This window comes from Rhamphochromis sp. 'chilingali' (genome assembly GCF_963969265.1).
Source record: "Rhamphochromis sp. 'chilingali' genome assembly, chromosome: 7".
Taxonomy (NCBI): Eukaryota; Metazoa; Chordata; class Actinopteri; order Cichliformes; family Cichlidae; genus Rhamphochromis; species Rhamphochromis sp. 'chilingali'.
Genome location: NC_137934.1, coordinates 41,314,266 through 41,342,059, shown reverse-complemented (window position 1 = coordinate 41,342,059; position 27,794 = coordinate 41,314,266). Strand labels below are relative to the sequence as shown.

The following is a 27,794-nucleotide window of genomic DNA, read 5'->3' as shown; positions in this document are numbered from 1 at the left end:
AAAAGATTTCTGCATTTTACCCATATTTTATTTTTAACTCAAAATCAAAATTCCAGATTCTACTACATGTTGGTTTTGCACCAGATAGGATGACAGATTTCAGGTGGCCCTGTGTCTTTCTCTATTACATCTGCCACTGCATCTCGATAATCTTTGTGTGGCTTCTAGTGGGTCCTGACCCTCTCATATTTTGAAAAATCTATGTTTGAATCTCCCTTAATAATTGTGTTAAGAATTCTCTCCGCCTTGGTCAAAAGTTGGGTATTAGGAAAAAGTGAAATAAATATAAATATAAAGTCCCAATGTGTAGAGCACACATTAATAAATTAGTCATGTTCCCTGTGAAAGTAAATGAGCCTAATTCTTAAAGACCCCTGAAATTATTTACCAGATGTTTATTTTTTGAATAAAATAAGAATCTGAGTTTAACAAAACATTTTAAATGTAAATATCAAGCTTACCTTTCTTTCTTCCATAAAATGTGCTGGTGGGCACGCCAGCCATTTTGAAAAGGTGGGAAAAACAATTGGCAAGGCCACACCCCCACACATGTGACATAATTTTAAAGGTACTGTTGTCCTCTCTAAGAAACATCAGGACTTAGAGGAGTGGCAAGTAGAGTAGGAGAGCTACAAGCAAAAACTAAATGTGTACTACAGTGCGCAAAAAATGAATTACTGGGTCATCAGGGGGTTATGAGGGACATTTATGACACGAAAAATCCCACAAACCTTAAAGTGCACTTGAAAAGCTCACACAAGAAGGTTAACCTAGCTTACCTAGAAGACCTCATCAGGGGGAGCACACTCCCCCTCCTTGAAGAGCTCCCCCACTTAACTCGCATCCCAAGAAAATAGCTAACCCCAGATAAGGCAGCGTGATGCATCCCGAGATAACAGGACTGGGACATCTAAATAAAGGTGTGAAACAATCGCCTTCAAAAGGTTATCAATTCACTTCAACCAAAATTAGGACCACTCGGTGCGGCAAGAGTTAATAGTCTCAATACCCAAGGATAACCAGAAGAGCATGATTGATATGATGGAACTGAGATTTTGTTACACTTAATTTTTGTAAAACACAAATAAAATTAAACTGAAACTAAGGATTTTCAGAAAATAAAAACTAGACTAAACTAGCAAAGAATTGGTAAAAACTAATTACAACTGGTAAAAATTGAAAATCTGGAGTCGAAACTAAATAAAAAATAAAACCTAATGAAAATGGCGAAACGTTTAAAACCCTGGTGCAGAGATTGGCAAATCTGACCAGGAACGTTATAAAATGGATTGTCAGGACAGTCAGCGTTAAAGCCGCATTTGACAGTCCATACTAGGATGGCATTGGACATCTTCGGGGCGGGAGAGGGTTGGTGTGACCGAGGTGTGGTTTGGCTTGTCGTATGTATATTTGAGATCATATGGCTCTGGATGGACCAGTTACCAGGGCATGGAAGGAGGACAGACTCATTAAAGGAGGAGAAGGAATTTCCTGGGATTGGAGATCCTCTGGGTGAGTGGTTGATTAAAAGCATGCATAAAATAGAAGTTATCTGTTGTTATTTATTGGTAATAGATTGATAATTGGCCACATTTACAGCTGTATTGACTTCAGGTTTAAGCACTCTAATTAACAGGTTGAAAATAGTGACATTAAAGGAAGAGTATGCAGCACCACCCTGTCAGACGCCAGTGATGGTGGAGCTCACTGATGAATCAGGTGAGCTGGATTCATGGCTGATTCAAAACTAAGATCCCCCTGCTGTGGTCAGTAAGGGGAGAAAAGGGGGAAATAAAATCAAGAATAAAAGAGGCATTTATAAACGTTTAGGTGTCAAGTGAAACGGGAGAAAAGGGGGTGTTATACTGTTATTTTCAATGTCAGCATTATTATTGTATGAGAATCATGCAACAAACATTGCATCGATGATCATTTATTGAAGCTTTTGACCTTATACTAACATCTGTGTTCCTGTGATTGTTATAACCTCTGATGAATCTTCTATTTACAGGTGTTAGGATAATGATATAATTTTTCATTGCAGGTGTAACCATGATCGTTTTTATACATATTGCAACTTGTTGCTCATTGTAGAGTTGTGCTCAAGTTAATAAGGGTTAAAAGCTACAGTCAGCACGAATGTCTGACTGATCTATTGAGGGAAAAGGCTTCGAGCATGGAGGGCCGCACGCGCTTACAAAACACTGATATCATGTTATTCTTTGTGATCTTTGCTTCAATTATGTCTTTAAGGTTAGTTTAATTAGTGGCAGTTAATTAAACGACATTTATTAAAATATTAAATACCTGAGTCAGAACGTTACACGCGGATCACCTTAAGAGTCTGGGAAACTTTGTAGCTGCCTAACTTTTTTTGAATGTTCTAGCTCCGTTGATTTGACACATTGGAATGTGTCAAAAAAGGGGGGGAAGGTTGAGCTTTAACATCAAACAAGGATTATTTGAACAATTTATAACTTCATTTGTGTCTTTAATAATTTAGGAATGGTAAAGCTTAAGCTAATAGCGGTCCGAGAAGACGGACCTTTTAGAGAATCAGTGAAAAAGCATAAACTATCACTTTCATGTTTAATCATTACTCATTGAAATGAACTGAATAGCGTTTAGAAGATTTGTTAATTTTTTTTTGTCTTTTGTTAAAAAGAGGGGTTTCAATAATTTTCAGACACACCTTGCAAATGTGCTTATAACGAGTTGGCACTCGGCCTTTTGAAGGTCAGAAGCTTCGTTCGGCGTGACTGTCTGGACTGATAAAGTGTAGGAAACGCCTTGAGTGCAGAGGGCTAAATGCAAACACGCTTACACACACACAAGATATGATTAGAATAAGTCCCTGGGACATTCTGAATGTTTTAGACCAATTCTGAATCACTAGAAGGTCAGTAGATAACAACATTAGATTATTGGGGTTAGGAAGAGAGGTGTTTTGGTTTTCTGTCTCTTACAGAGAAAGGAACAGACACCAGACGAGGTCACAGAGATGCGAGGATCCTCCGTAGCAGAGTCAGACACAGTGACTGCCGAGACATCAACTGGGTCCAAGGGTCATGGCGTTTGGGCTCCAGCTAGTCACCACAAAAGGATGGATCCCATAAACACAGCAATAACCATGAAGGGGTTGGCGGAAATCCGGGAACACCAGACCAACGAAGTTCGAGAGGCTTTTGGGCAAAAAGGGGGACACCTTCCTGTTCTTTTCTGGAGGATACACAGATCGTTGTTTGAAATCGGGGCAGAATAATCCCCTGATCTGTGTCACGACTGAAGGGTTGTCTAACCCCTAAGGTTGAAGAATGAAGAGCAGAGGATCACCCAACTGGACGACACTGGTAGCTGCAGCAATAGAATAAAGGCTGAAAGCAGTGGGAGACAAGGAGAGTGTCATCTGGACCTGCTACTGTTGGAATCATAGTTTTTCTTGCATCTGAATTGCGCAAACACAGAGGTCATCCCACATATGGTTCGCCCCTCAGGGGGACAAAGGACCTCAGGAGTGAGAAGAGATGAACCCGGCCACACTGAATTGAAGGGTGTTTGTGAGGTCATTATTCTAATGACCTCATCAGGGGGAATTGTTAGATTATAATATTATTTTATGCCATGTTATACCCCGAATTAAAGATTGTGAATTATTATGTAGTTTTAGTTTGCATTATTCTCCTGAATTAGAAGAAGCTGATAACTATTGCATTAGTTAAACTGATTTGCATTACATTAAACTGCTGTGTTGTTGTGAATGAATGATATTGTTTTATGATGCATTATACTGCTGAGTTATAAGAAATCTAATTTGTCTGAGTAGAAGAGAACAGAGTGTGCTGGAGTTTTCTGCCCCATTTCAGCAGGAGCAGATAAACAGGGAGCCAAGGTCGTAGCTTAGGCGCTGTGTGAGAGAAAGCATGTGAATGTTTAGGCTTTGTATGATAAGGTGGAGGCACCAGAGGCTATAAAAGTTTGAGCAATGCTCCACCATTTTGAGATTTTGAGGCTGTCTGCATCAGTGTCCATCTCCCACGCGTGTGATCATTAAATCATCGTTTGACTCAACCCGGCCGGACCAGTGTTGTTATTGTGGTTTTTTCTCTTGTCTCCATCCCCAATATTTTGAACCTTAACAAGGGATAAAGACAAGTGTAGCAAAGGAGACAGAATCAAAGTGTAGCACCATAAAGGAAGGATTGATTGTTAAAGATAGACAGAGATGTTTTGATCAAAAGTGTGTATGAAGGGTACAGGAACACAGACCAAATAACAGGAAAAGTAGGCACTGAATTAGAAATTATAAAAAGTATAAATGTAAGAGATCAAGGGACTGTCCCCCGAATATGCAGGCTTTTAAATGTTTTTAAATTTTATTTAATCACAACAAAAGTTGCCTCAAGGTGCTTTATATTGTAAAGTAGACCCTAAAATAACACATACAGAGAAAACTCGACAATCATATGACCCCCTATGAGCAAGCAGTTTGGCAACAGTAGGAAGGAAAAACTCCCCCAAGCTCTTAAATAATCAGGCCCCATCTTATCTTAATGACCTTGTAGTACCATATCACCCTATTAGAGCACTTCGCTCTCGCTCTGCAGGTCTTCAAACTTTGCTTTTTGCTAAAGCATATAGTTAGGGCTGGACCAGGTGACCCTGAATATGATTGCTGGGTTTTTCTCTGTATGTATTATTGTAGGGTCTGCCTTACAATATAAAGCGCCCTGAACTGACTGTTGTTGTGATTTGCTGTATAAATTGAACCGAATTATTTCTGTTGACATTCCTTGAACAACCATACTGTATACAAAACCAAATGAATCATATATTAAAGTGTTTTTCAGCTTCGCTCCCAAATTGGTTGAAATATGGGTTCATTCTTTCTTTCTTTTTAACTGTGTTAAAGTTTTATTCCTATTGATAAGGAGAAATTTGAGTGTCCGTAGAAAAAGAAAGGGACTAATGTTGGTGATAGAGAAAATTCTCAATGCAGATAACTGAACTGAAGTAGAGTATGAGATGTATTTGTTGAGCAATGTGCATAAAGGGATTTATAAATGTTTACATTCATTTGAAGAATTTCGACCTGAGCTCATATTGTAAACCAGACTTTTGTCCTCCATGTGTACATTGTTCTTTACCTCCTGAAGTTATGCCAGTGCCATTAGCTATCTCATATAGTTTATGGGAGTGTGTCATAAAGATGTAGTTGCCATAAAGAAGCAGCTGAAGGTCAGGTAAAGGTTAACATTACCAGAAACCAGGTCAGTTTGGACGACACCTTTGAAACTGTGAAAACTCACAAACAAATAACTAGTCAGTTAATACGAGCAACCAGAGTAATACGAGCAACCAGAGTAATACTAGCAACCCATTTTCATTGATTTGACCCTCACGGGTGGATTAAAAATCCATCTCAATAGAAATGTAGGTTAACTTGGTCCTCCAACAGCCTCACTGTACAAAACTTGCAGACTACTCCACACTACTGCTACACATGAGTACAGCTTTTGAGTCACTTTAGGAAAAGTAATCAAATCTGGGCTGAATAATGACATTTGGGCTTTTTTACTTGTACTTAATTATCAAGTTTGACCCCAACAGCATGTAAGGATTAATGCAACGTCCTTTTCAGTGTCTGAAGTCTGTCATTTGAATCAAAGCTATTGTAAGATCCTTTGTGCTTGCATCAAATACTGTGAGTTAAAACTCTTCTTTTTGATTTTTAACATTTAGGTGCAATGGCCTCTCAAATAGCAAAGGTGTTGTTGTCATTGGATGCTGAAGCAGTCGGCTCGCTCAAAGAAGGAGTCAATTTCAAGAAAAGCCCAGAGGACGGCAAATGTTACATCATATTTAAGAGCAACAATGACTTGAAAGCATGCAAAAACCAGTGCAAGCATCAAGGTGGGCTGTTCGTCAAAGACGTTGAAGACCTGGATGCAATGTAAGAACAGGAACAGATTTCAGAGATTATCTGTGGTCGACGTTTGATTATAGCTGACAGAACTCTCTGTTCCCTCAGGACTGTAAAATGCACCAAACACAACTGGAAATTAAACGTGTCAACAATGAAATATGTGAACCCGCCCGACAGCTTCTTGCAGGATGAGCTCGGTAAGTTCTGTCTGCACAGTGCCTTTTCCTGTATATTGATATGCCACTTCCTGCAATGTGGATCTGAAATCTAAATATGCAAACTACAAAGCTGCATTATGGGATGTGTGGTTAGCTTGTAACTATAGCTCTTGCCACAGTCGGCGCTAACAGTCAGAATAGCAACTACTTTCTGTGCTTTTTTTAATTTTAATGCTAAATTGGCAGAGGGCCCCTTCTAATGAATAATTTGACAATTTGTGCCAATAACTGTGAAGCAATGTCAAACTAATTCTTTCCAACAGACATTTTTCCATGCTTCACATGAGTGGAGTGTAAACTTGATAATCTAATTTTCTTCTCTGCAGGGTCATTTTTCCCCTCAAAGAATAGTAAATATAACCAGTTGTTAAAAGGGACAGCTCTCTTAGCCCAGCACTATGCATCTCAGCACTCAGCAACATCGCTGTGTGACTGCACTTGTTCTGATTAATCTGTGTAAAAAGGTATCTCTCTTCCATTTACTTGCATTATCTAAGAGTGTGGCGGTTGAGTAAACAATATATATATATCCTTTTAAATCCCAGTTAAACATTAGCCAGCAGCGCAGTTATCGTTTCTGTGCAGGTTTCCAGGAATTCAACAGTCGGCATAAATTGCTGTAAAGTACAGGGTGGGCCATTTATATGGATACACCGTAATAACATGGGAATGGTTGGTGATATTAAAGTCCTGTTTGTGGCACATTAGTATATGTGAGGGGGCAAACTTCCCCAGATGGGCGGTGACCATGGTGGCCATTTAGAAGTCGGCCATCTTGGATACAACTTTTGTTTTTCCAATAGGAAGAGGGCCATGTGACACATCACACTTATTGGTAATGTCACAAGAAAAACAATGGTGTGCTTTGGTCACCCACTGCTGTACTTGGCCCTGGAGTGTCCTCGGGGAGAGAGGAAATAAGGACAGGCGGCCTAATGGAAGGCCTCTGTCCCATCACCTCATCCATGAGGCCAAACCAGGGCCAAGCAGCAGCAGTGGGCTTCGCACTGACTCCCTCACCTGACCCTGGACACTTGCAATCCTAAAGGCAGAGGAAATCAGAAATGACAGACAAATATAAACAATACAACTTTTAGTAAATGTGCATTTATTAAATTTCATTCTTAAATTATCTTCTTGACAGCACACATTCTTTGTATCTTTTCTTTAAGTTGTCCCACTTCTTTTTGGCCTGCAAGGGGGTGACTTTCCCTTGCAGGCCCATCTTCTCGAGAATAGTTAGGGTTAGCTGGCTAGTTGTTACTGATCGCACACAAAAAAAATAAGAGAAGAGAGAAAACCATGACAACTGATAATCCCTAAATCCAAAAGTTTTCACAGCAGAACACAAGAGGAATATCGTCTGGACATCACAGGTTCTGTACAGAATGAGGGTTGTTGAAACCGTACTCAGATGAATATGATGTGTAAATTGATTTATTCGTGTGCCTCCATCCCACAGTCGCTGAATTTTTTACCCCAGTGAAGAGGTGATCGTTTTCTCCTCTAGTTTTAATGAAGTCTGCCGTTTGCTCTTTGGTGCCTATAAACATATCACAAAAAAGTGGATTGGGAAAAATGTAAGCGGCAATGAAAAACCGCGGGACCCACCATACAAGCTAGTTTACGGACACTTTTTTATGAAGATTGTTTAAATAAATATTACAAGTCTATGCAAATTCACAACCCTAACAACATAACCGCTATAAAAATGTAACTTTTGTACCACCAGATTTTCATATACTTACTTTTAAAAGTGTATTCGTCTCCCGGTTTATCTTTTTGTGCCGCCATCATTACGTGAATGAAGTTCTGTGCAATGAATTCTGGGCCGGTCAGCTATCGAGCTGGTGGGTGACAGACGTCACCGAAAACGTGGAAGCACTTTTGCAAATATGCGATATCTTGATAAACCGAGCAGATATTTGATGTTTACACAGCTACTTTCTCGCCTGAAAATATGCTAAAAGTTTATTTTGTGACCCAGAAAGATTAGTATGAGTAATTTTAAAACTTAGTAGCGGCCGCCATTGTTGGAAACTGGAGTTTGGCTGGGCCACGCTATGAATTCTGGGATATGGTGGGCCACGAAGGACACACCCGACCCATCCTTCAAATTCGGGGGAAAAGGAGGACACATTTGTCGGCTGCATTCGGAGGAGTCTACGAATTTGGACAGCCTTCGGCGCGGCGCTGTGACGTAATCGGTCTACAAATGCGGCCTCAGGAGGATGCAGCCCATGAATTTGGACACGACCATGGGTTCACCCACACTCCTGCTCTCTCACACAAACCTGCTTATGAATGTTTAATATAATCAAAGTTTGGTTTGCTCTCACCTTTCTCAAACTTGGTAAAAAATGAATCAAACAGTTCAGTTTCATCATTTATTGATAACAGAAATCTTCCTCTCAGGTTTGGAGTCTCTGAGTCAGCAGTGCTCTCTTCCTCACAGCACATACACTATCATCCAATCTGCCCATCGTCATCATCACAGTGTTAACCACCTGCAGTGCAGCTCTCTTCTCTGCAGTCGATCTCATAAATCTCTCACAGAGGACCTGTTCTTAAACAGCTCCTAACGTCATGTGCACACGGTACAGCACAGATTTGTCTGCTTCACTTATTTGTAGCACAGTGGTGCAGTGAACACACTGTCAAGACAAACGATCCAGTTTGAAGATAAAGCAGAATATAATTAATAATAATATTAATAGTAAAAGGGCAGCACGGTGGCACGGTGGTTAGCACTGTTGCCGCACAGCAAGAAATTCCTGAGTTCAATTCCACCATCAGGCCGGGGTCTTTCTGTGTGGAGTTTGCATGTTCACCCCGTGTCTGCGTGGGTTCCCTCCGGGTACTCCGGCTTCCTCCCACCGTCCAAAGACATGCAGCTTGTGGGGATAGGTTAATTGATTAATCCAAATTGTCACTAGGTGTGAATGTGAGTGTGAATGGTTGTTTGTCCCTGTGTGTTGGCCCTGCGACAGACTGGCGACCTGTCCAGGGTGTACCTCCGCCTCTTGCCCTATGACAGCTGGGATAGGCTCCAGCGCCCCCCGCGACCCTGAAAAGGATAAGCGGAAGCGAATGGATGGATGGATTAATAGTAAAACCTCGTGTTGTTTAATTGAATCATATAAAATAGTAACTTACTTAAATGATGTAACTCAGTAATAAGAAACATGGAAAAGGTGCTACAGTGAAGCTTGTATTACATACTGCTACTATGGGTAGTAGTAGTAGTATGAATAGCTCTATTTAAAGCATCGAGAATAACAGAATGATAATAATATAAATGCCATGTGAGGTCAACACCTGAGCTTGTTGTTGCACTCGCAGAGGTCGAAGTGTTGGATGATGGGGGGCTGCAGTTGGTGGAGCTGAGCCCTGTTGACCCCTGGATGGTTGATCCTCGAGAGCCTCTGGAGCTCCAGGAGGGAGAAGTCAAAGTACGATGATGTTACGCTTTAGATAACAAATATTTAACCCCAGTTTTTCAGACAACACCGTGCATACTACTGTGCTACTCTTATGAAACTGTTTGGCAAAATGATCTAAAACTTGAATGATCTAAGTAGTAATAATAATCATCATCTCAAATGTTGTCAATCGTGAATGAACGAAGAGTGAAAAGTGCATCAGCTGTCTCCAAAGATGACATTTTCTTTGACCTTCCTCTCAGGTGACTTACCTAACCCACGCCTGCATGGAGCTACAGCTTGGTGAGAGAAGGTTCATGTTCGACCCCTGGTTAAAGGGTCCCGCGTTTGCCAGAGGGTGGTGGCTTCTCCATGAGCCTCCAGCAGATGCTCTGGACAGGCTTTGTGGTGCAGATCTCATCTACATCAGCCATATGCACTCAGACCACCTCAGGCAAGCTCTGCCAATGCTGCTAAATATACATACAAATAAATATTGCTGCTGATTTTATTTGAAGCAACTAAACAATTCAGAGAAAACACAGTATGGTATCTACAAACTGCTCCAGCTGTTCGGTTCATCTGGACAGGAGCACACACTGTATACCATCATGGCAAAGGGAGGGGAAATGTTCTTAGAGTAAAGGCTGTAAAAGGACTCCACATATACAGGACTGTAATAACGACTCAGGATGGAGAAATATATAATAAAACCAAGACCAGATTACTTCCTTTATGATGTTGTGATATGTAAAACCTTAGAAGTGACTGTGCACGTAACAGAATATTATTAGCAAAGACAAATAAAATCATGCAAATAGTTCTATTGAAAAGTATAGAATATAATTACAACTGTCACTGAGATTCAAAAATACATTTCCAGTTTGTTCCACTTTGTAGGATAACAAACCTTTAACATTACAGGATTTGTATTCCTGTAATTGTTTGTAATTAACAACAAGCTCATTCTGTGAAGAGCCATATGAAGAAAGAGGAGTGGCTCACGACTCCACACAGTCACTGTAAATGTCACTTCTGACTAGAAAAGAAACAAAAGCAGTTTTTGGAATATTAAATAAAAGTTTCTTTCTGGTTAGAAACTTCAGAATCTACAAAGAGTTTAACTTTTAGCCTTGGATACTGTTCATGTTGACACGGTGGCGTGCTGACGTGTTGTTTGCTTTGTAGCTATCCCACACTGAAGGTCTTGGCAGAAAGAAGGCCCGATGTCCCCATATATGTTGGTGACACATCCAGGCCTGTGTTTTGGTCAGTAATGACGTGGAGCTCAATCTTCCCCATAAATTACAGAGGAAATAAATCTGGTACAAAGTGAGTTTGTTCTTCTGCTGTGACAGGTATTTGAAGCAAAGCCAAGTGAAGCTGACCAACATTAAAGTCATTCCCTTTGGTGTTTGGCAAAATGTAAGTCACACCTCCATCATGTGGTCAAGAGTATTTACAATAAGCATGTTTGGAAAATGTTGAATTGTAAAATGATTCAATTCAATTCATTTTGGGGGAAATATGATTATGAAGTAAAATGGCTCTTCCTGTCTCACTCAGATTGATGAACACCTGAGGTTCATGATCCTGATGGATGGTGTACATCCTGAAATGGACACCTGCATCATTGTTGACTACAAAGGTGTCATTTCAAATAATATTATTACTGATGCTGTGAAAATAAGTCTGATTAGGATATAAAACGCAGTTTTGATTGCAGGTCACATGATCCTCAACACTGTGGACTGCACCAGACCAAACGGCGGCAGGCTGCCACAGCATGTGGATGTGATGATGACCGACTTCGCTGGAGGAGCTTCTGGATTCCCGATGACCTTCTATGGAGGGAAATACAGCGGTGAGCCTGAGCTAGGTTAGCTTAGTTAGCGTTTAGCTCCACACGCACACAGCAGTGTCTCAGTTACAGTCTTTTGACAGACACATGTAGCTCTTTTAGCCACGTAGGAACTGACTTGTTTAACTCACATGTTGTGATCAACAGTGTCAAAGTGCACCAAACTGCTGAGATGAAGCAAATGTTGATTTGTTTCCAGATTCCTGGAAGGCAGAGTTTATCAAGAATGAGAGGAAGAAGCTGCTGAATTACAAAGCTACACTGGCGAAGTCCCTGCAGCCCAGGATCTACTGCCCATTCGCTGGATACTTTGTGGAGGCTCATCCGTCAGACAGGTAGAGTTAGTAACGAGGTTTGCACAGCACCAAGGTCAAAGCTGATGTGTAGTTCATCTGGGCAACTCCATCCAATAACTGATCAAACAGAGTCTATATCTGGGATCCTCTTTGTATTTAGTGCCTATTTATCTGTATGAGCTACAGTCTATCTCTGCAACCACGACTCCACCTTCATGAGCTGCTCCTGTTGTACTGAATTGTGTTTCTAACTGACAGTAGTTCAGTTTATCATTCGTTTAAAATGTTTTAGCAGGTGTTTTATTGTTTTAGCATTCTTCCAGTCTCCTGTTGCCACTGCGCCAACATTTTTGAAACGTGTTGTTAGCATAAAACATTTAAACTAAAGTTTTATTCTCTGTTTGATGCAATTGTTAAGGTTCAAAATATTGGGGATGGACACCAGAGGAAAAAACCCACAATAACAACACTGGTCCGGTCGGGTTGAGTCAAACGATGATTTAATGATCACACACGTGGGAGATGGACACTGTATGCAGACAGTCTCAGATCTCATCTCAAAAAACACATCACCATAGTTTTATGAAATCAGGGTATTAGAACGCCCCCTCATGCATAGTGACAGGTGTAATACAATCAATGTTGACAATTTTATTTAACACAAAGAATAACATTGTCTCCTTCCCGAGGGCAGACGCTGACTGCCCCCGTCTCCTGGAACCGTCTGTACCCTGCTAAGACACAACATGGCAGCTACAAGGACTCTTTCATTTGTTAAGACCATCAGTGTGTATTGCTCTAAATCAAGTCTATAATATTAAATGAATATTGCTGGATCAGCTACTTCTACTTAAAACATATTAAAACATGACTAAGCACAAAATCACCAAGAATAACATCTTATAAGTGCTGTGTAAGCGCGTGCGGCCTTCCAAGCTCAAAGCCTTTGCCCTCCATAGATCAGCCAGACTCGCGCTGGCTGTAGCTTTTAACCTTTAATTACCTTGAGCACAACTCTAGAATAAGCAACAAACTGCAATGTGTATGGAATGATCAGGGTTACATCTGCAATGGAAAATCATGTTATTATTCTGGTACCTGCAAGGAAAGATCAAACTAAAGTTATCACCATCACTGTAATGCAAAGAATAATGTAAGGTCAAAAACTTCAATTTATGCTTAATGCAAAGCTGGTTATATACTTCTAATGAACTAATAATGCCATATTAAAATATTAAATGATAATGAGAAAAACATCCCCTCCTTATTCTACAATTCCCTCTGTTGACCTCTGGAGAATCCAGAGGTCACAAACAGTTGTGTCCCTCCTTGGCCTACACATTCAGTTCTACATGCATCATTGGCATCATGGACATTGGAGTAAGGACTCCAGGGTCCACTGTCCTCACAGACATACTTTTGAACATTCTTCTGGCACAAGGGATGAGACAACAACAAATAACCATAATACCCACCACAACAGACAAAGAAAACATGACCGAAGCGATAACCCCCTTCCACCGTCCGAACACTCAGGTCAGCCAGCCTTCCAACGGACTATCAACACCGGAGTGATCATGCATAGTTTCAGAAAGGCTCTTTAGGCCCTTCAGAGCCTTGGTTACCGACACATTTGGAGCAGTCTTGTTTGGAATAAAATTACAACACTGATCGGCCAATATAGGACAAACGCCCCCTTTTTTTCCGCTAACGACATACCAAGGGCCATTCTATTCTGCACTCCCATTAACGAGGTCGGACCCACCTGCTCCGCCAACCCCTCCATGCCGTCTCTGGTGAGGTTAGAGAGCCTCAGTACATTATAGTGAACATAATTGATCCTATCTACGTTCTTGCGTTCTTAACCCTTTTGGATCAACCCCCGCTATTTCCACCCCCAGAACCAAATACATAGATTGTTTGCGATGCCAATTCCCCAATGATAAGGTTAACGCGTTTCCAGAGGGGCTGAAATCCCTCTGTAGTTTAAGCCCGTTTTCTGATCCTAGTTCTAACGGTTCCCAATTTTGCCCAGTGTAACCCCTTACCTGGTCCCAATTACGGCACCAGCTGTCATATGGACGATTTCCCCTCTCGCAGTGCGTACTCACTGAATAATCCCAACAGAGCCACACATTATATCCCCTCCAGGCACTGCCGACGTCCCTACAATTAACAACATCACACAGATCAAACATAAAAGAAATTGTGGGGCCAATAACATAATCTAATTCTAAACCACCATATGTGCTGAGACACTCATCCTTTTTACCAGAGACCTCGCGCTTCACTCTTGCCCGCAGCTTTAAATCACTATAGATCACGCGAGATGTAATTGGTGTATCAAACAACGCCGGACTGGCATGGCCTCCGTGCTCAGACTGGTTTCCCGGGTCGGTCTGCAACAAACAAATCAAAAAACAAATAGCCATGATTAGCAACATAGTTGACATCAAACTCATAATAATTTTGAACATTGTGATGGCTTTTGAAACTCTTCTTTCATCACCAGTGTCTAATTGTTGTGATGGCATGGTGGTATGTGAATGTTATGGTGTAGTAAAAAGTTCAAAGCCCTTTATCAGAGCCTCTCTCTTGTTCTAGGTGTTCAGTGTGGTACCGCTCCTTTTCGTTGGCGCGGCGATCTCCTCCTTGACTGCTCTTCTTTCTTCGACCTTCCGGGTAGACCACCGGTCGGCCCGTTGCACAGGTGTGAGGGTTTATTCTGCCGCTCAATTTCACCTGTGTTGGGTGGAGATTGATCCTTCCCCACCAAGCCCTCGTGCGCGGCTGCGCACTGCGTCCAGTGATACCAGGTGTCGCCTTTCCCCTTCAGTTGGACCGCTGTCGCCGTCCGAGCCGATACCTCATATGGACCAGTCCAGCGGGGCTCCTTCCACTTTCGTTTGATGACTCTCAGCCACACTGTTTTCGCGTCTGGGACCTCTCCTTCTCCTGTGGGCCCTTCACCAGCCGCCTGTTTTGTGAAACTGGACACAAGCGCCTTTAACTCGTTCCAGTAGTCTGCGTGGGACCGGTTCCCCTTTTTGTCCCGTTCAACCGAGCCCACCGTCCAAGGTGCCGGAAACTGTCTCCCGGTTTGCAGCTCATATCGTGTAAAACCCACTTCCGGTTTTACTGCTGGCTTAGGATTGTGTGCCCCACAGATTAAGCTCATCCTGGCCTTCTCTCTTATCATTCCTCGCAGCTCAGGATGCCACCAATGACACAAATTTCTTTCCATCTGGGCTCTCCCCACGTGGGCGAGTCCGTGGGCTTCATCCACCTTCTGTTCTGCCATTTTGGCTGTCAGCACGGGGCGCCCGTCTGGCCCCCTCCACAAATGTCCATCCTGCCAGGCTCCTTTGTTTTTCCACACCCCCTTTTCCTCTGGGGATGCCTCCTCCTGGGCCTGTTTGACTTCCTCAATCAGATCAACAGATATCTCCTCTTCTGGAGTTACCTGTATCATTTGTCTCCGTCCTTTGTAGCCTGCGGCCTCCTTCGCGGCTTCGTCTGCTCTCTGGTTTCCTCTCTGCCGAATTGGTGTAGATGTTCACTCTCCTGTTCTTGGCTAGTCTCAAAGCTCGAACTAAGGCTATCACTTCAGCTCTCTGGGCCGACTGCTTTCCCTCAATCCTTCCTGACTCTCTGACCTGATAATCTCCTTCTACTCTGCAAACCACCGCATACCCTGCTTTCAGTCCTCCTTCGTCTCGGTGGCAACATCCATCGGTGAACCAGTCCTCAGCTCCCGGTATGGGTTCGGCCTTCAGGTCCTCTCTAATCTTTTCCTCAATCTGTGCTCTTTTGGCCTGTGGTTGTCCTGTGGTTCCCCTACACCCATTAAATCTGCCATGTTAATTCCTTCATGTGTAAATGTCAAATTTGGGGCCTCTAAGACTTTGCTCAGTCTCTTTTGTGCCCTAGTGACATACAAAATGCTTGTGAATTCACGTATGCCACTATGCTATGTGTAGTGAGTATTTTTAGTGGGTGTTCTCTCACTACATGTGCTGTTCTTTGGATAATTCTAGCGACCCCTGCTGCATGTTGTGTGCATGTAGGGTGCTTTGCTTCTGTTGGATGTAGTTTTACACTTACATACATGAGCACATCTCTACCCCCCCCCCCCCCCCCTTTTTCTGAAACAACACTCCATTTACAACTGAGTATGTTTCAGAAACATCCAAATAGAATGGCTCATCATAATTGGGTGTGGCTAAATCTGAGGCCCTTGACAAATCCTGTTTCACCCTAATAAATGCGGCTTCAGCTTCAGGCGTCCAAGGCAACTCAGCCTTAAAGTTTCGAACACCAACTTGCTTCATTAGGCCCCTTAAAGGGGCAGTTTTACCTGCATAATCCGGAATGAACTGCCTGCTGTAACCTGTTAAACCAAGAAAAGAAAGCATTTCTCTCACAGTTCGCGGTTTTGGGTGTGTCAGAATTTGGTCTCTGTGTGTGTTCATCAAACCCACTAATTTGTGTGCGATTACCCGGCCCAAAAAGGTCATTTCAGGGCGAACTAACTGCAGCTTGTCTTTACTTACTTTAAAGCCGCATTCCGCCAACCTATTCAACACAACGAACGACGCCGCTGTACAATCCGCTGCTGACGGGGCTGCAATGAGAAGATCATCAACATATTGTATTAATGTATAATCATCAGGCAAATTACATGACGACAGGGCTTCTTTAAGCACCTTATTGAAAATACCTGGAGAAAGTGCAAAGCCTTGTGGCAACCGTGTGTATCTGAGTTGTTGGCCTCTGTATGTGAATGAAAAAAATATCTCTGAATGACTCATGCAGAGGAAGACAAAAGAATGCATTTGCCAGGTCAATACACGTGAACCACTTTTGGTCACATGTGATAGCTGATAAACCTTTGTACGGATTTGGTACCGGTGCAGTAGTAGAGAGTAATATTTCATTAATGGCTCTCAAGTCATGTGTCATGCTCTATTTTCCTGTTCCATGTTTCTCCACTGGTAGAATTGGTGTGTTCCACAGTGAGTGAGAGGGCTCTAACACCCCGGCCCTTAGCAGGCCTTCTATTGTTTCTGTAATTCCTTCCTCTGCTTCAGGTTTGTGTTTATACTGTGGTCTATTGATTGGTGTGTTTGATTTCAGCTGGAACACGACAGGAGGACACTTAGCTAGGCCAACATCCGTGGGCCCTTTTGACCATAGACTGTCAGGCAGATTCGACAGTCCAGCAACTGCGTGAGGATGATCTACACACTCCTCACCATGTGTTTTTGAAATTTCTTTATGTTCCAAAATCACCGTACCCTCACAGGCACAAGTTATGCGATAGGTTTTACAATTTGGAGCATAAGATAAGTTAGGAATTTGGGTTCTTTGCCACCCTGTGTCGTCCAGTGCTCACTTGACCATTGGACCTAGATCACCTGCACCATGACCTTGGTGGACCGCCAATGTAATGTGAGGGGTTGAATTTTCTTCCACATTGTACCAAGGCAGTTGTTCATCAGTTAATTTCACAGCCGCGGCTACACCTTCTGGTCCAATGTAGATGTCATGTGTTTGCACATTCCACGTCTGACCCTCAAGATCAGATTGAAATAATTCACGATAAGTGTCGTCATTCTCATAAAACAGGGTAACGTGGTAAGGGTCGCGCGGAGGGGAGTAAACTGCCAAGCTCATTATCCAGGGTCTCCACAGCTGAAATTGCCTCAGAACATCCTCTTTCACTAGTCTCCCCCAGTAGATATCGGCTTTTGCTCTTTCACAGTCTTGAAGCAGATATTGAGTCTTTGAATTTGTTCCCAGGCACGGAAAATGCTGGCCCCCTGGCAGAGTCACAGATAATCCATCTGCTGAACATGTGATTGTGGCGCCCAACTTCACGAGCAGGTCCCTGCCCATGAGATTTACTGGCGCTTGCGATGACACCACATAGTTGTGTTTCAAAGTCTGCTTGCCCAGCTTTGTCAAAGCTGGGTCAGTCACTGGCAGAGTTGTTGGGATCCCGGAAATACACACCACGTTCGCTGTGTGGCAGGACAACTTTGCACTGTCTGGTGCTGCTCTCAAGGTTGAATATGTTGCTCCAGTGTCTACTAAGAAGGGCAATTCTGTCCCTTCTACAGTAATTGACAGCATGGGATCTGCCATCCCCATGCTGTTTGGTCCCTCCGGGTCCCTTCAGTACTGGTCCTCCCTCCAGTCAGCCACTGGATACTGCGCGGCTGGTGCTGCACTCGGGTTTGGGGCCTGATATGCTCCCCTATAGCCATCTCTTGCTCTCGGAGCTCCACGTGCCTGGGATTGGTCGTTTCGTCTTTTATAGTTCTGACGACGTTCTGGGCAATTTCTGTTCCAATGACCCTCTGCTCCACACCTCTAACAGACATTCCAAGGCACACCGCTGAGATTCCCCGTGTCACGAGCTCTTAGTACTCCCTCCGCTGAGCCACCACGCCCTCTGTACGATCCACCGGTTCCCCAATTCCCTGTGGGTTGGTTCTGCCTTGGTGCATTGGCGGGCCATCCGTCATTAGTGCAGGGACCCGGGCCACTGTCTGGCCATTCAGGCCCAGGACCAGGCTGGGTCGCAACTATCATCATTTTTTCTGTTTTTTCTTTTTCCTCTTTTTTCTTTTCGCAGGCTTTGTTTCTGGCCTCCGCCAACTGTAGTTTGAGTAGAGACGCTTGTGCCTCCTCCAACTCTTTTTTTCTGCTTGTTCGCCCTGTCCTGCTCCAGCTGTAAACGATGCGAGACATGTCTTTCCCACTGCACCGAATCTGCTACGGCAAAATCTGGGTTTTTCTGTAGATCTTCCATGACCTGGTTTGGCAGCCCTGCCAGCACCGCTGAGCGAAACCACGCCCGATGCTCACCTTCTCTACCCGGATGGGTACCTGTTTCTAACAACCACTGATCTCTGGCTTTTTCTAAAAACTCTCTAGGTGTGTTTTGGGGGTCCCAAATTATTTTAGGTATGGCTCCTGTGTTAGGGGTTGGGTACTTTTCACGGACTGCGTCAGACAAAGCACATTGCACTTCATGATAAGGCAAATCATTTGCATAGCGAGTTGTGCGAGCTATGGCCTCTACATCTGCGAGCCCACCACCGAGCATACACCGCGCAGAAATGGCGCGAAAATCACCAATCGCAAGCTCCTCTCCTTCTGTTAGTCTGCCTAATTCACGCAACCACCTTGCAAATTATAATGAGTGCCTGCAGCTTTTTCTGCTTTGGTCACAGTTTTACACTGTCCCAATTTTCCCTTGCCTTCTAGGGACCTATTCTGATCATAACCTATGTGTGTGTAAGCTTGTTTGCATTTAACCCTCTGCACTCAAGGCATTTACTACACTTTATCAGTCCGGACAGTCACGCCGAATGAAGCTTCTGACCTTCAAAGGCCGAGTGCCAACTCATTATAAGCACATTTGCAAGGTGTGTCTGAAAATTATTTAAACCACTCTTTTTAAATCAAAAACTATTTACATTGTTATAACATCAAAACCAGCAGCATATTTACAAACTTTCAGCAATAAAAAGCCTTCTGCTTATAAGGCTCACACACACTCTGGGCAGGAAGTGAAAAGCTCCGTTTCCCTCCCTTGCAAATGCAGCTCATTTGCATGTTCACACCGTCTAAAAATAGCTCGCAGCGCAGCAGCTGCGCGTCACACAGAGTCTCACACAAAGCTCAGACAAAACTCTATTTTATATTACAAAGACGTCTTATATTTACAACCACTGACAGGCCTGACAGATTCAGCACCTAACAAATTTCGACAAATTTAAAATAACGGGTCTCACCGAAGACAGTCTCACTTTTTTGTAATCAATCAAACAGTCTCTGTTACTTCTCGGAACAGTTTCTGTCCTAATTTGTAAAACTATTAACCAGTCTCTGTTACTTCTGGGAACAGTTTCTGTCCTAATTTGTAAAACTATTAACCAGTCTCTGTTACTTCTGGGAACAGTTTCTGTCCTAATTTGTAAAACTATTAACCAGTCTCTGTTACTTCTGGGAACAGTTTCTGTCCTAATTTCCCTACCAAACTACCTGAGCCTTCAGCTCAATATCCAGGGACTCAAACCCAACATTATTACTTTCATATTTCTTCAACTTCATTAAATACTCTTAAACAACTTTAACTGCATAACACACGGTGATTCTCATCAAAATCAAAACAGACACCCACCAGCAACGTCAGTGAGTAGGCTTTTAATTTAATGCAGCCCAATTTGGCACAATTTGGGAATCAACTCAACAGGCAGTGCCTTACCTTTTAGATGCACCCGGGAAGCTCACTCACATCAGATCCCTGGTCCGTGCCTGTCCGCTCGACCACCTCAGACCGTCCACACCTCACACTTCCACCCCAATACCACAGGACGAGCCCCCAAAATGTTAAGGTTCAAAATATTGGGGATGGACACCAGAGGAAAAACCCACAATAACAACACTGGTCCGGTCGGGTTGAGTCAAACGATGATTTAATGATCACACACGTGGGAGATGGACACTGTATGCAGACAGTCTCAGATCTCATCTCAAAAAACACATCACCATAGTTTTATGAAATCAGGGTATTAGAACGCCCCCTCATGCATAGTGACAGGTGTAATACAATCAATGTTGACAATTTTATTTAACACAAAGAATAACATTGTCTCCTTCCCGAGGGCAGACGCTGACTGCCCCCGTCTCCTGGAACCGTCTGTACCCTGCTAAGACACAACATGGCAGCTACAAGGACTCTTTCATTTGTTAAGACCATCAGTGTGTATTGCTCTAAATCAAGTCTATAATATTAAATGAATATTGCTGGATCAGCTACTTCTACTTAAAACATATTAAAACATGACTAAGCACAAAATCACCAAGAATAACATCTTATAAGTGCTGTGTAAGCGCGTGCGGCCTTCCAAGCTCAAAGCCTTTGCCCTCCATAGATCAGCCAGACTCGCGCTGGCTGTAGCTTTTAACCTTTAATTACCTTGAGCACAACTCTAGAAAAAGCAACAAACTGCAATGTGTATGGAATGATCAGGGTTACATCTGCAATGGAAAATCATGTTATTATTCTGGTACCTGCAAGGAAAGATCAAACTAAAGTTATCACCATCACTGTAATGCAAAGAATAATGTAAGGTCAAAAACTTCAATTTATGCTTAATGCAAAGCTGGTTATATACTTCTAATGAACTAATAATGCCATATTAAAATATTAAATGATAATGAGAAAAACATCCCCTCCTTATTCTACACAATACATTTGTGATGTTAATAAATAAGGATAAGATTAACATGATTTTGAGATTCTAGTATTATTTACATCATACACAGCATCCCAACTCTTCTGCAAACAGGGTTGTACGACACAGTCGTGGCCCAAACTTTGGACAGTGACGGGACTGCTAATGACTGTTAAGTTACAGATGTAGCATTTAAACAAACATGAGACCTAACTTGTTCTTTATGTGTCCTTTTACTTCTCTGTCTGTTTGTACTGTGTGTTGGGTGTAGATACATAAAGGATACTAATATCAAAAACAGTGCAGAGGACCTCAATGCAGTCATTAATAAGCTGGCACCAGCAATCAAGACTTGGACACCGCAGCCAGGTGCTGTGCTGGACCTGGGCCTCGCTCTGAGAGACCCCACCAGCAGGTTGGAACAGCTCACATGTTTATCTGTGTTTGCCATTCTTTGCCACTGTGGAAAAGAGACTCTTATTCCATCTGTGTAATACAACTACATAAACCACAGACACTTAAACAGTAATGTCAGTAGCTGAAAGGCCAGTGAATAAACAGATTAGTCTGATGGGAAAAAATCCTCACCGTCTGCACTGCCAATGTAAAATTCAAAAGCTTTGGACAGTAGCTTCAGCCTGTCTTTTTCATCTTTATATAGTTTGTATGTGTGCAGTAACTGTATAAAATGACTTTTATTCTTACTGAGTTACAACAAGCTACAGCTGCTCAATTAGCTCATGTCAATCAGAACATCTGATCTGACTGCATGTCCATGTTATCTGCTGACATGTGTTTGCTATGACCACCCATAGTGAGGCCATCATCAATCCACCAGCCAGTGCAAAACTCTACAAGGACAGCTGGGAGTTCGACTTGTATGTGAATGAGCTGAACAGTGCCATCAAGTCGGACATATTTAAACATCAGAGCTGGATCCAGTTTTATTACACGTGGGCTGGCTTTCAAAACTACAACCTTGTTGTGCGGGTAAATGTTCTCCTGCAGAGCTGTTTGACTCTTTTTTTTTTTTTTTTTTGTCAAGAACTGTTCTGCACTCAACATCTGACCTTTGTCTGCATTTACTGTGTTCTCGTGACTTTTCCTACCTAAGAGCATTTCTCTGCTTACTGCTTCCAGAAACCAAATAAAACACACGAGCCTGCAAAAAAGGACTGTAAAAATATTTACTTTGTCCATTTTTTAATATGGTTGGGGGAAAGCATTAAGAAAAAACAAAATAAAAACTATTGTGCGTCTTGAGATTGGACCGACAACCCGCTCAGAATGTGCCCTGCCTCCTGGCCCGTGAAAGCCAACAAGAGCTGGACAATAAGATGGATGTTCAATAAGGAGAGATCATTAGAAAGAACTGAGCATGATTCATCAATGTACAGAATTCAATTAAGATATTTTGCCATCATAGTCTGAGGGCCCATCGCAGCAGAACGTAATCCCAGCAGTGACAGGGATTAGGGCAGGACCACCCCGGGAGTCTGGGTGGAGGTTTGGATGGAGCTTGAGTAATATGGGAGAGGCTGAGATGGGGAGGAGGTGGGTTGCATGAAGGCGACTGCAAGGGAAATAACAGATGAGATTTAAAGTACGCGGATTGGAGGATGATTGGCCTTAAAAAAGACGATTGGACTAGACCAGTGATGTCACAATCAGGCTGTGACAGTGACGTGAAGCTGAGATTAGCCCCAAAAACCTGGGAAGCAGACAGATGTATGACTAAAGATCTTCCGTGCTGAACTTGTCCACCAAGCAGTGAGCAGTGTGATTATGAATGAAATCTTTTTTTTCATGCACATAGTAGTGATGTGTGCATCATTTTACTTTCCGTTAACCTTGTAAACCATAAAACCCAATGAAAAATGTAGAAGTTCAACAAAAATCAAAAGAACTGAGACGTTTTCAGGCTAAGCTTCCTTGTAACTATGCTATGATAGAGACGGGCTTCCAGTGTTTTAAAGCAATAAATACGTGTTTTTTTTACACCTGAGCAGAAATTTTATTTTATATGTTTTTTGATAATCCCTTTCCCTCATGCTACAGCAGCCTCTGTAGTACCTGAGCAGAAGCTGATAATACGCGTGCAGGTAACATCCTGCAATGATGAAATCTAAAAACAAACAACTAGCTCTCTGCTCTGATCCCTCATCACCACCTCGCTTCCTTCTAGCTGTTAACGATCTCCTTCTCTCACTCGTTTTTCTTTTGCATTGCTGTCTCACTCAGAGTGTGTCTCCGTGTAGGTCATTGAAACAGACGACGAGTTTGAATGCATCACTGACGGTTATGACTATCTGGTGGACTTTCTGGATCTATCGTTCCCCACAAAGAGACCTGACAGAGAGCACGCCTACTTGGAGGTGAGTCCCTAAACAAACAGATAACAGGATGTGAATAATAGTGATTTCCTCCTGACTCCCAACGAATCGTGAGGAAATGATCACGTCTGTCATCTAACATCTGAAAAACTCCTGTTCTGCCTGGATACTTTATTTACATGCTGTTATGCTCATGCTGCTTCGTTTAATCTAAGATTAAAAACAGGATTGGAGTGATGAGGTACGTGGTGCTGCACGGCTGTCTGTGGGACGACCTGTACATCGGCTTTCAGAACCGCGTCAGCCGAGACCCAGACATCTACCACCACAAGTACAGACATTTAATCTCACGGATTCTTTGTCATGCTGTAAATTGTTCGAATAACTATGCTGCACTTTCAGTGTTTTTGAGCTAAACATGAAGAATTGATAAATATCTATACACACAGATTTATTTACACACATACATACACATATCTGATTATACACACAGATCAAAATACACAATACTATTTAGCAAAATATAATTTTGATGTATTTTACTTTATGTAGGAGGAGCACTCAGACACACATGTTGTTACAGCATGTTTATTTTGTTAAGAATATTCATTGCCATTTTCAAGCCTAATAACTCTTAGCTTAGCTATCACAACCATGTAATGTTGTAAATGGGAAATCCTTGATTCTGCTCTTTTTTGACTAACTTCATAATTACCTGCATGTGATGTATTTAGGGTCCGTGTCAGTTACAGCTAAAGAACAGTAACTTAGGCTGCATCCACAGGGACACTGTGCTACTGTGAATGTATGAACTTTAATCACCTCGTCTTGGCCTCTAGGTTCTGGAAGCACTTCCAAGCAGAGCTGCCACTTTGCAGGCCAGACTGGGAACAGTTCCGAAAACAGGTCTTCACCATCGATGAGTCGACCATACCTCTCAGTGATACAACGATGGGAAATAACTGTGCCCTGTCATGAATTGATTCTGGTTTGATTCTGGATTTGTAAAGATCCAGTTACTGATTTCCTGATTTGATGTAATGCATATTAACTATGCAGTTCCAATTGGGCCTAGGTCACCGCTTTACATTAATGAGATAGCAAAGTAATCAATCAGGTGGCTGTCAGGTAAGGAACTCAGCTCAGGGTCATCAGTCTTTAATAGACAAAACACTGATTTTGCACATTTAATCATCTTTCAGATCAGGAAAACTGTTTACAATCAATTTCTGTGAAGTATAAATCTATGTTTTTACCTTAACAATGCTATGTAATTGATGGTAATAAAAATGACATCTATTTTGCTATTAATGTGCGTACTCACCTGAACAACAGAACATGCTGATTCAATAACTTCTGAAAAATAGGAAGCACATCAGTTGCATGAATACAAGAAACAAGGATGGCTACTAAGCTATGGTGTTATTTTTGTGCCACTATTCTGAGCGCACGTAAAAAAAAATTTGCAAGTGCAAGTGTTGCATTTTGAGGAGAAATTTATTAAGCTTGATCAGCTGTTGGTGGAATTTATTTAATATTAATTTCTAGTATCAGCTGATGTTTGCTGGAGCCACAGCTGTAAAGCTGCTGGTCATGATATCGGTTTGGATATGTGGTGAGAGGGAAACATGAAGGTGATACAGATCATACATATATACCAACAAGACAGCGTACATCACTGTCACAGCAGTGTTTGTTTTCATTCAAAGGCTTTATGGTTTTTCCTATAATACCTGGTGGGCCGGTCTCAATGCCCGGGCCAATTTTTTGTCCCAGTCCGGCCCTGGCTGACCAGTAGACTTGTAGTCAACACCGCCTAAACCAAGACCAAGACCAGAGGATACTGAGACCAAGACCAAGACAAAGTCGAGACGAGACCAAGACAAAAAAGTCTTTAAACTGCAGCCAGATGCTGCTTCGTATGATATTGATAATGATATTATCCTATATCCTCGCATGTGATTGGCCACAATACGGAGGGATTGGAGCATAGCTGAGCCACTGTGTGAGAGCTGAGCAGCAAAAGGAAATTAAGTGAGGAGCGGCTCTCACTCACTACAAAGCGCTCTGTAAGCACGGCTCTTAGAATCAGAATCAGAATACTTTATTAATCCCGAAGGAAAAAGGAAAATATAATAGAGCTGATGCTTTTGCGCATGAGACATTATCGCACGTTACGTTGTGTGTCATGGATGCTGTTGACTCCAAATCTCCCGACCACTATGCTATGGCGTTATTTTTGTGCCACTATTCTGAGCGCACGTAAAAAAAAGTTTGCAGGTGCAAGTGTTGCATTTTGAGGAGAAATTTATTTTGAGCGAAGAAAAGCTAAATTTGAGATGATGATGATGGCCTTTATTTGTCAGTTGCAGGTCTTTTGCCCACAACCGAGATGACAGACCTTACCGACCGTACATACAATACACAAACATCACATTGGGGAGACAGGTCAGGCTAGGTAGCGAGGAAAAAAAAAACATTGAAATGTGTAACACAGAAGGATAATACAGGAATGCACAGATATCAATCACCATAGCACAATAAACACAGACAGCAACATGGGAAAGCGTTCCAGTGTGTACATCTGATCTGGGACCGCTGCAATCTTCGACTGCGCCTCCAGCTGACCCGATGTCCACATCAGAGGGGAGGCAAGCGTTGGAGGTGGCGTTGGATCCGGGGTAGGGCGGGTGATGCGTCAGTGAGTGCTTATCAGTATCAGTATGTGTATGCGTGTCCATAGTTCAGCTGAGACAGTGTCCTTCGCTTCAAATTTGAGTGAACAAACTTCACTGCTGCATGCAAAAATGTATTTCAGTGTTTGCTATTATCCACACACACACACACACACCAGCAGCCCCTCTCGCTCAGTTTTTGCATTTGCGCTCACTTGCAATGTGTTGCTCGTGCTCTCAACATTTCTGCCCGTGCGCGCTCAACTCTTTCTCTACACCATTATATTTGTGCCACAAAACCAGCCAATCACAGACTTGGATGCAAAAAAAATCTGATTTTTGCCAGGGCTCTAGACTAACTTTTTGCCAGTTAGGCGTACCGGTACAAAAGTTAGGCGCACTCACATTTTTCAACCGCATCGCTTAACATCGCAGTTTTACATGTGCACTTTTTTGGGGGGAAGTTGCAGTCCATACAGACAATATTCATTTCTAAATTATTAAGTAACAATCTTGTGCTTAAAGTGCTTTGTCAATATTGTAGAAAATGTTAAACTTAATCATCACATCGGCTCCTCTGACGACCTGTTTGCTGCTTCCTGCCGCTGAAAGGCCGTGGGGAGAGGGGACACTTGGGCATTTATCGCTGCATATAATGTGTTTCTGGATACACTGCTGCTTTTTCAGCGTTCAGAGATTGATGGCACCGTGCCAGAGCTGGCTATGAATTTCAGACAGATCAGGCCTTAACTTTACAAAAAAGTTATCAATCATTCTTTTCATCTTTTCTTATTACCCACAGCTACATCCACTTCTGTCAGGCCTAGGCTGCTCACTAAGGCTGAGTATAATCACTGATTTCTATAATCCATTCGATTCCGGTTCTCAAAGTCCTGATTCGATTCAATTTCGCCTCAGACAGTCAGAAATGTTATAATTCTGATCATTTATCAGCACTGATACACATGAGACTTCATCAGAATTGTGAACATCACAGCAGAAAAACATGAAGGAGATTTTCCTGTCCTGCCTTTTTGTAGCAGATAACCATATGATATTCTGCAATTTTAAAACGTTTAAATTTCTTCAGTATTGAACAACAGAAAAAAATATGCTTTCTTGTCCAAGGTCATTTAAATGAAAAAAAGCCGACAGCGCTGTGAACAACAGTAGACTGGTGGGTAATTGTCATGGTCTGGTTGGGCACCCGCAGGTCTCAGACAGCGGCTCCCCCTCCTTTAGGCGGAGTCCGGTTGCCCCTCCCTGGCTGACCACCTGTGAGCAATCGTGCCAGCGGTATATCAGACCTGCGCTCTCAACCACTCATCGCCTGAGTATCTGCTATTCCCATGTTAGTTCAGTGGAGCATCCTAAAACCTTGTCTTAACGCCGTGTGATGACTGACCTGTCTTTTCTTGTCCTCAGCGATAGCACCCGGAGTGGAGATCTTGTTCCCCTCGCTCCCGTCCTCCTGGACCTGGGCCGCCAGCTGCTCACACAACGTGGCCTGCCGACCCACTGCTCACCTGCCTGCCTCCCCACGCCTCGACCGCTTCCGGGTTTTCCGCTCCACCTGTCCCCTCCACCTGAAACCAATGCCCCGGCCCCTACCTAGTCCTGTTTCTACCTCCCCGCTGTCCCCGCTGTTCAGCCGTCTCCTAGAGGTGTCTAGGTCGCCCTCATTTTCACAGACGAATCCTACGCGCCACTAGTGTGGTGGCGTCGCTTTGTGTTTCACCTTTGTTTTCCCTGTGGGCGGAAATAAATCATTTGTTTTCTGTCACCTCGCTTCCGGGTTGGTTTCTGCGCCTGTGT

At 42.8% G+C, this 27,794-nt stretch overlaps 1 protein-coding gene across 1 annotated transcript; it reads left to right on the top strand.

Annotated features, from left to right (window-relative positions):
* The first annotated feature begins 5,720 nt into the window (after positions 1 to 5,720).
* Positions 5,721 to 27,160, top strand: LOC308399550 (cytidine monophosphate-N-acetylneuraminic acid hydroxylase-like). The gene is made up of 14 exons (XM_080886870.1): positions 5,721 to 5,950; positions 6,029 to 6,120; positions 9,484 to 9,593; positions 9,827 to 10,017; positions 10,752 to 10,832; positions 10,922 to 10,988; positions 11,130 to 11,211; positions 11,290 to 11,427; positions 11,624 to 11,759; positions 21,243 to 21,386; positions 21,787 to 21,961; positions 23,230 to 23,346; positions 23,520 to 23,635; positions 24,144 to 27,160. Exons 1-14 carry the CDS (start codon positions 5,745 to 5,747, stop codon positions 24,280 to 24,282), a joined length of 1,794 nt encoding a protein of 597 aa, XP_080742996.1. The 5' UTR covers positions 5,721 to 5,744; the 3' UTR covers positions 24,283 to 27,160.
* Positions 27,161 to 27,794: the final 634 nt, after the last annotated feature.

Bases quoted from the DNA above. Each gene is read 5' to 3' on its own strand.
- LOC308399550 (XM_080886870.1), top strand. From the start codon at position 5,745: ATGGCCTCTCAAATAGCAAAGGTGTTGTTGTCATTGGATGCTGAAGCA. The intron at 11,428-11,623 runs GTGAGCCTGAGC...ATTTGTTTCCAG, and splicing joins CTATGGAGGGAAATACAGCG to ATTCCTGGAAGGCAGAGTTT. The intron at 11,760-21,242 runs GTAGAGTTAGTA...TGTTGGGTGTAG, and splicing joins GAGGCTCATCCGTCAGACAG to ATACATAAAGGATACTAATA.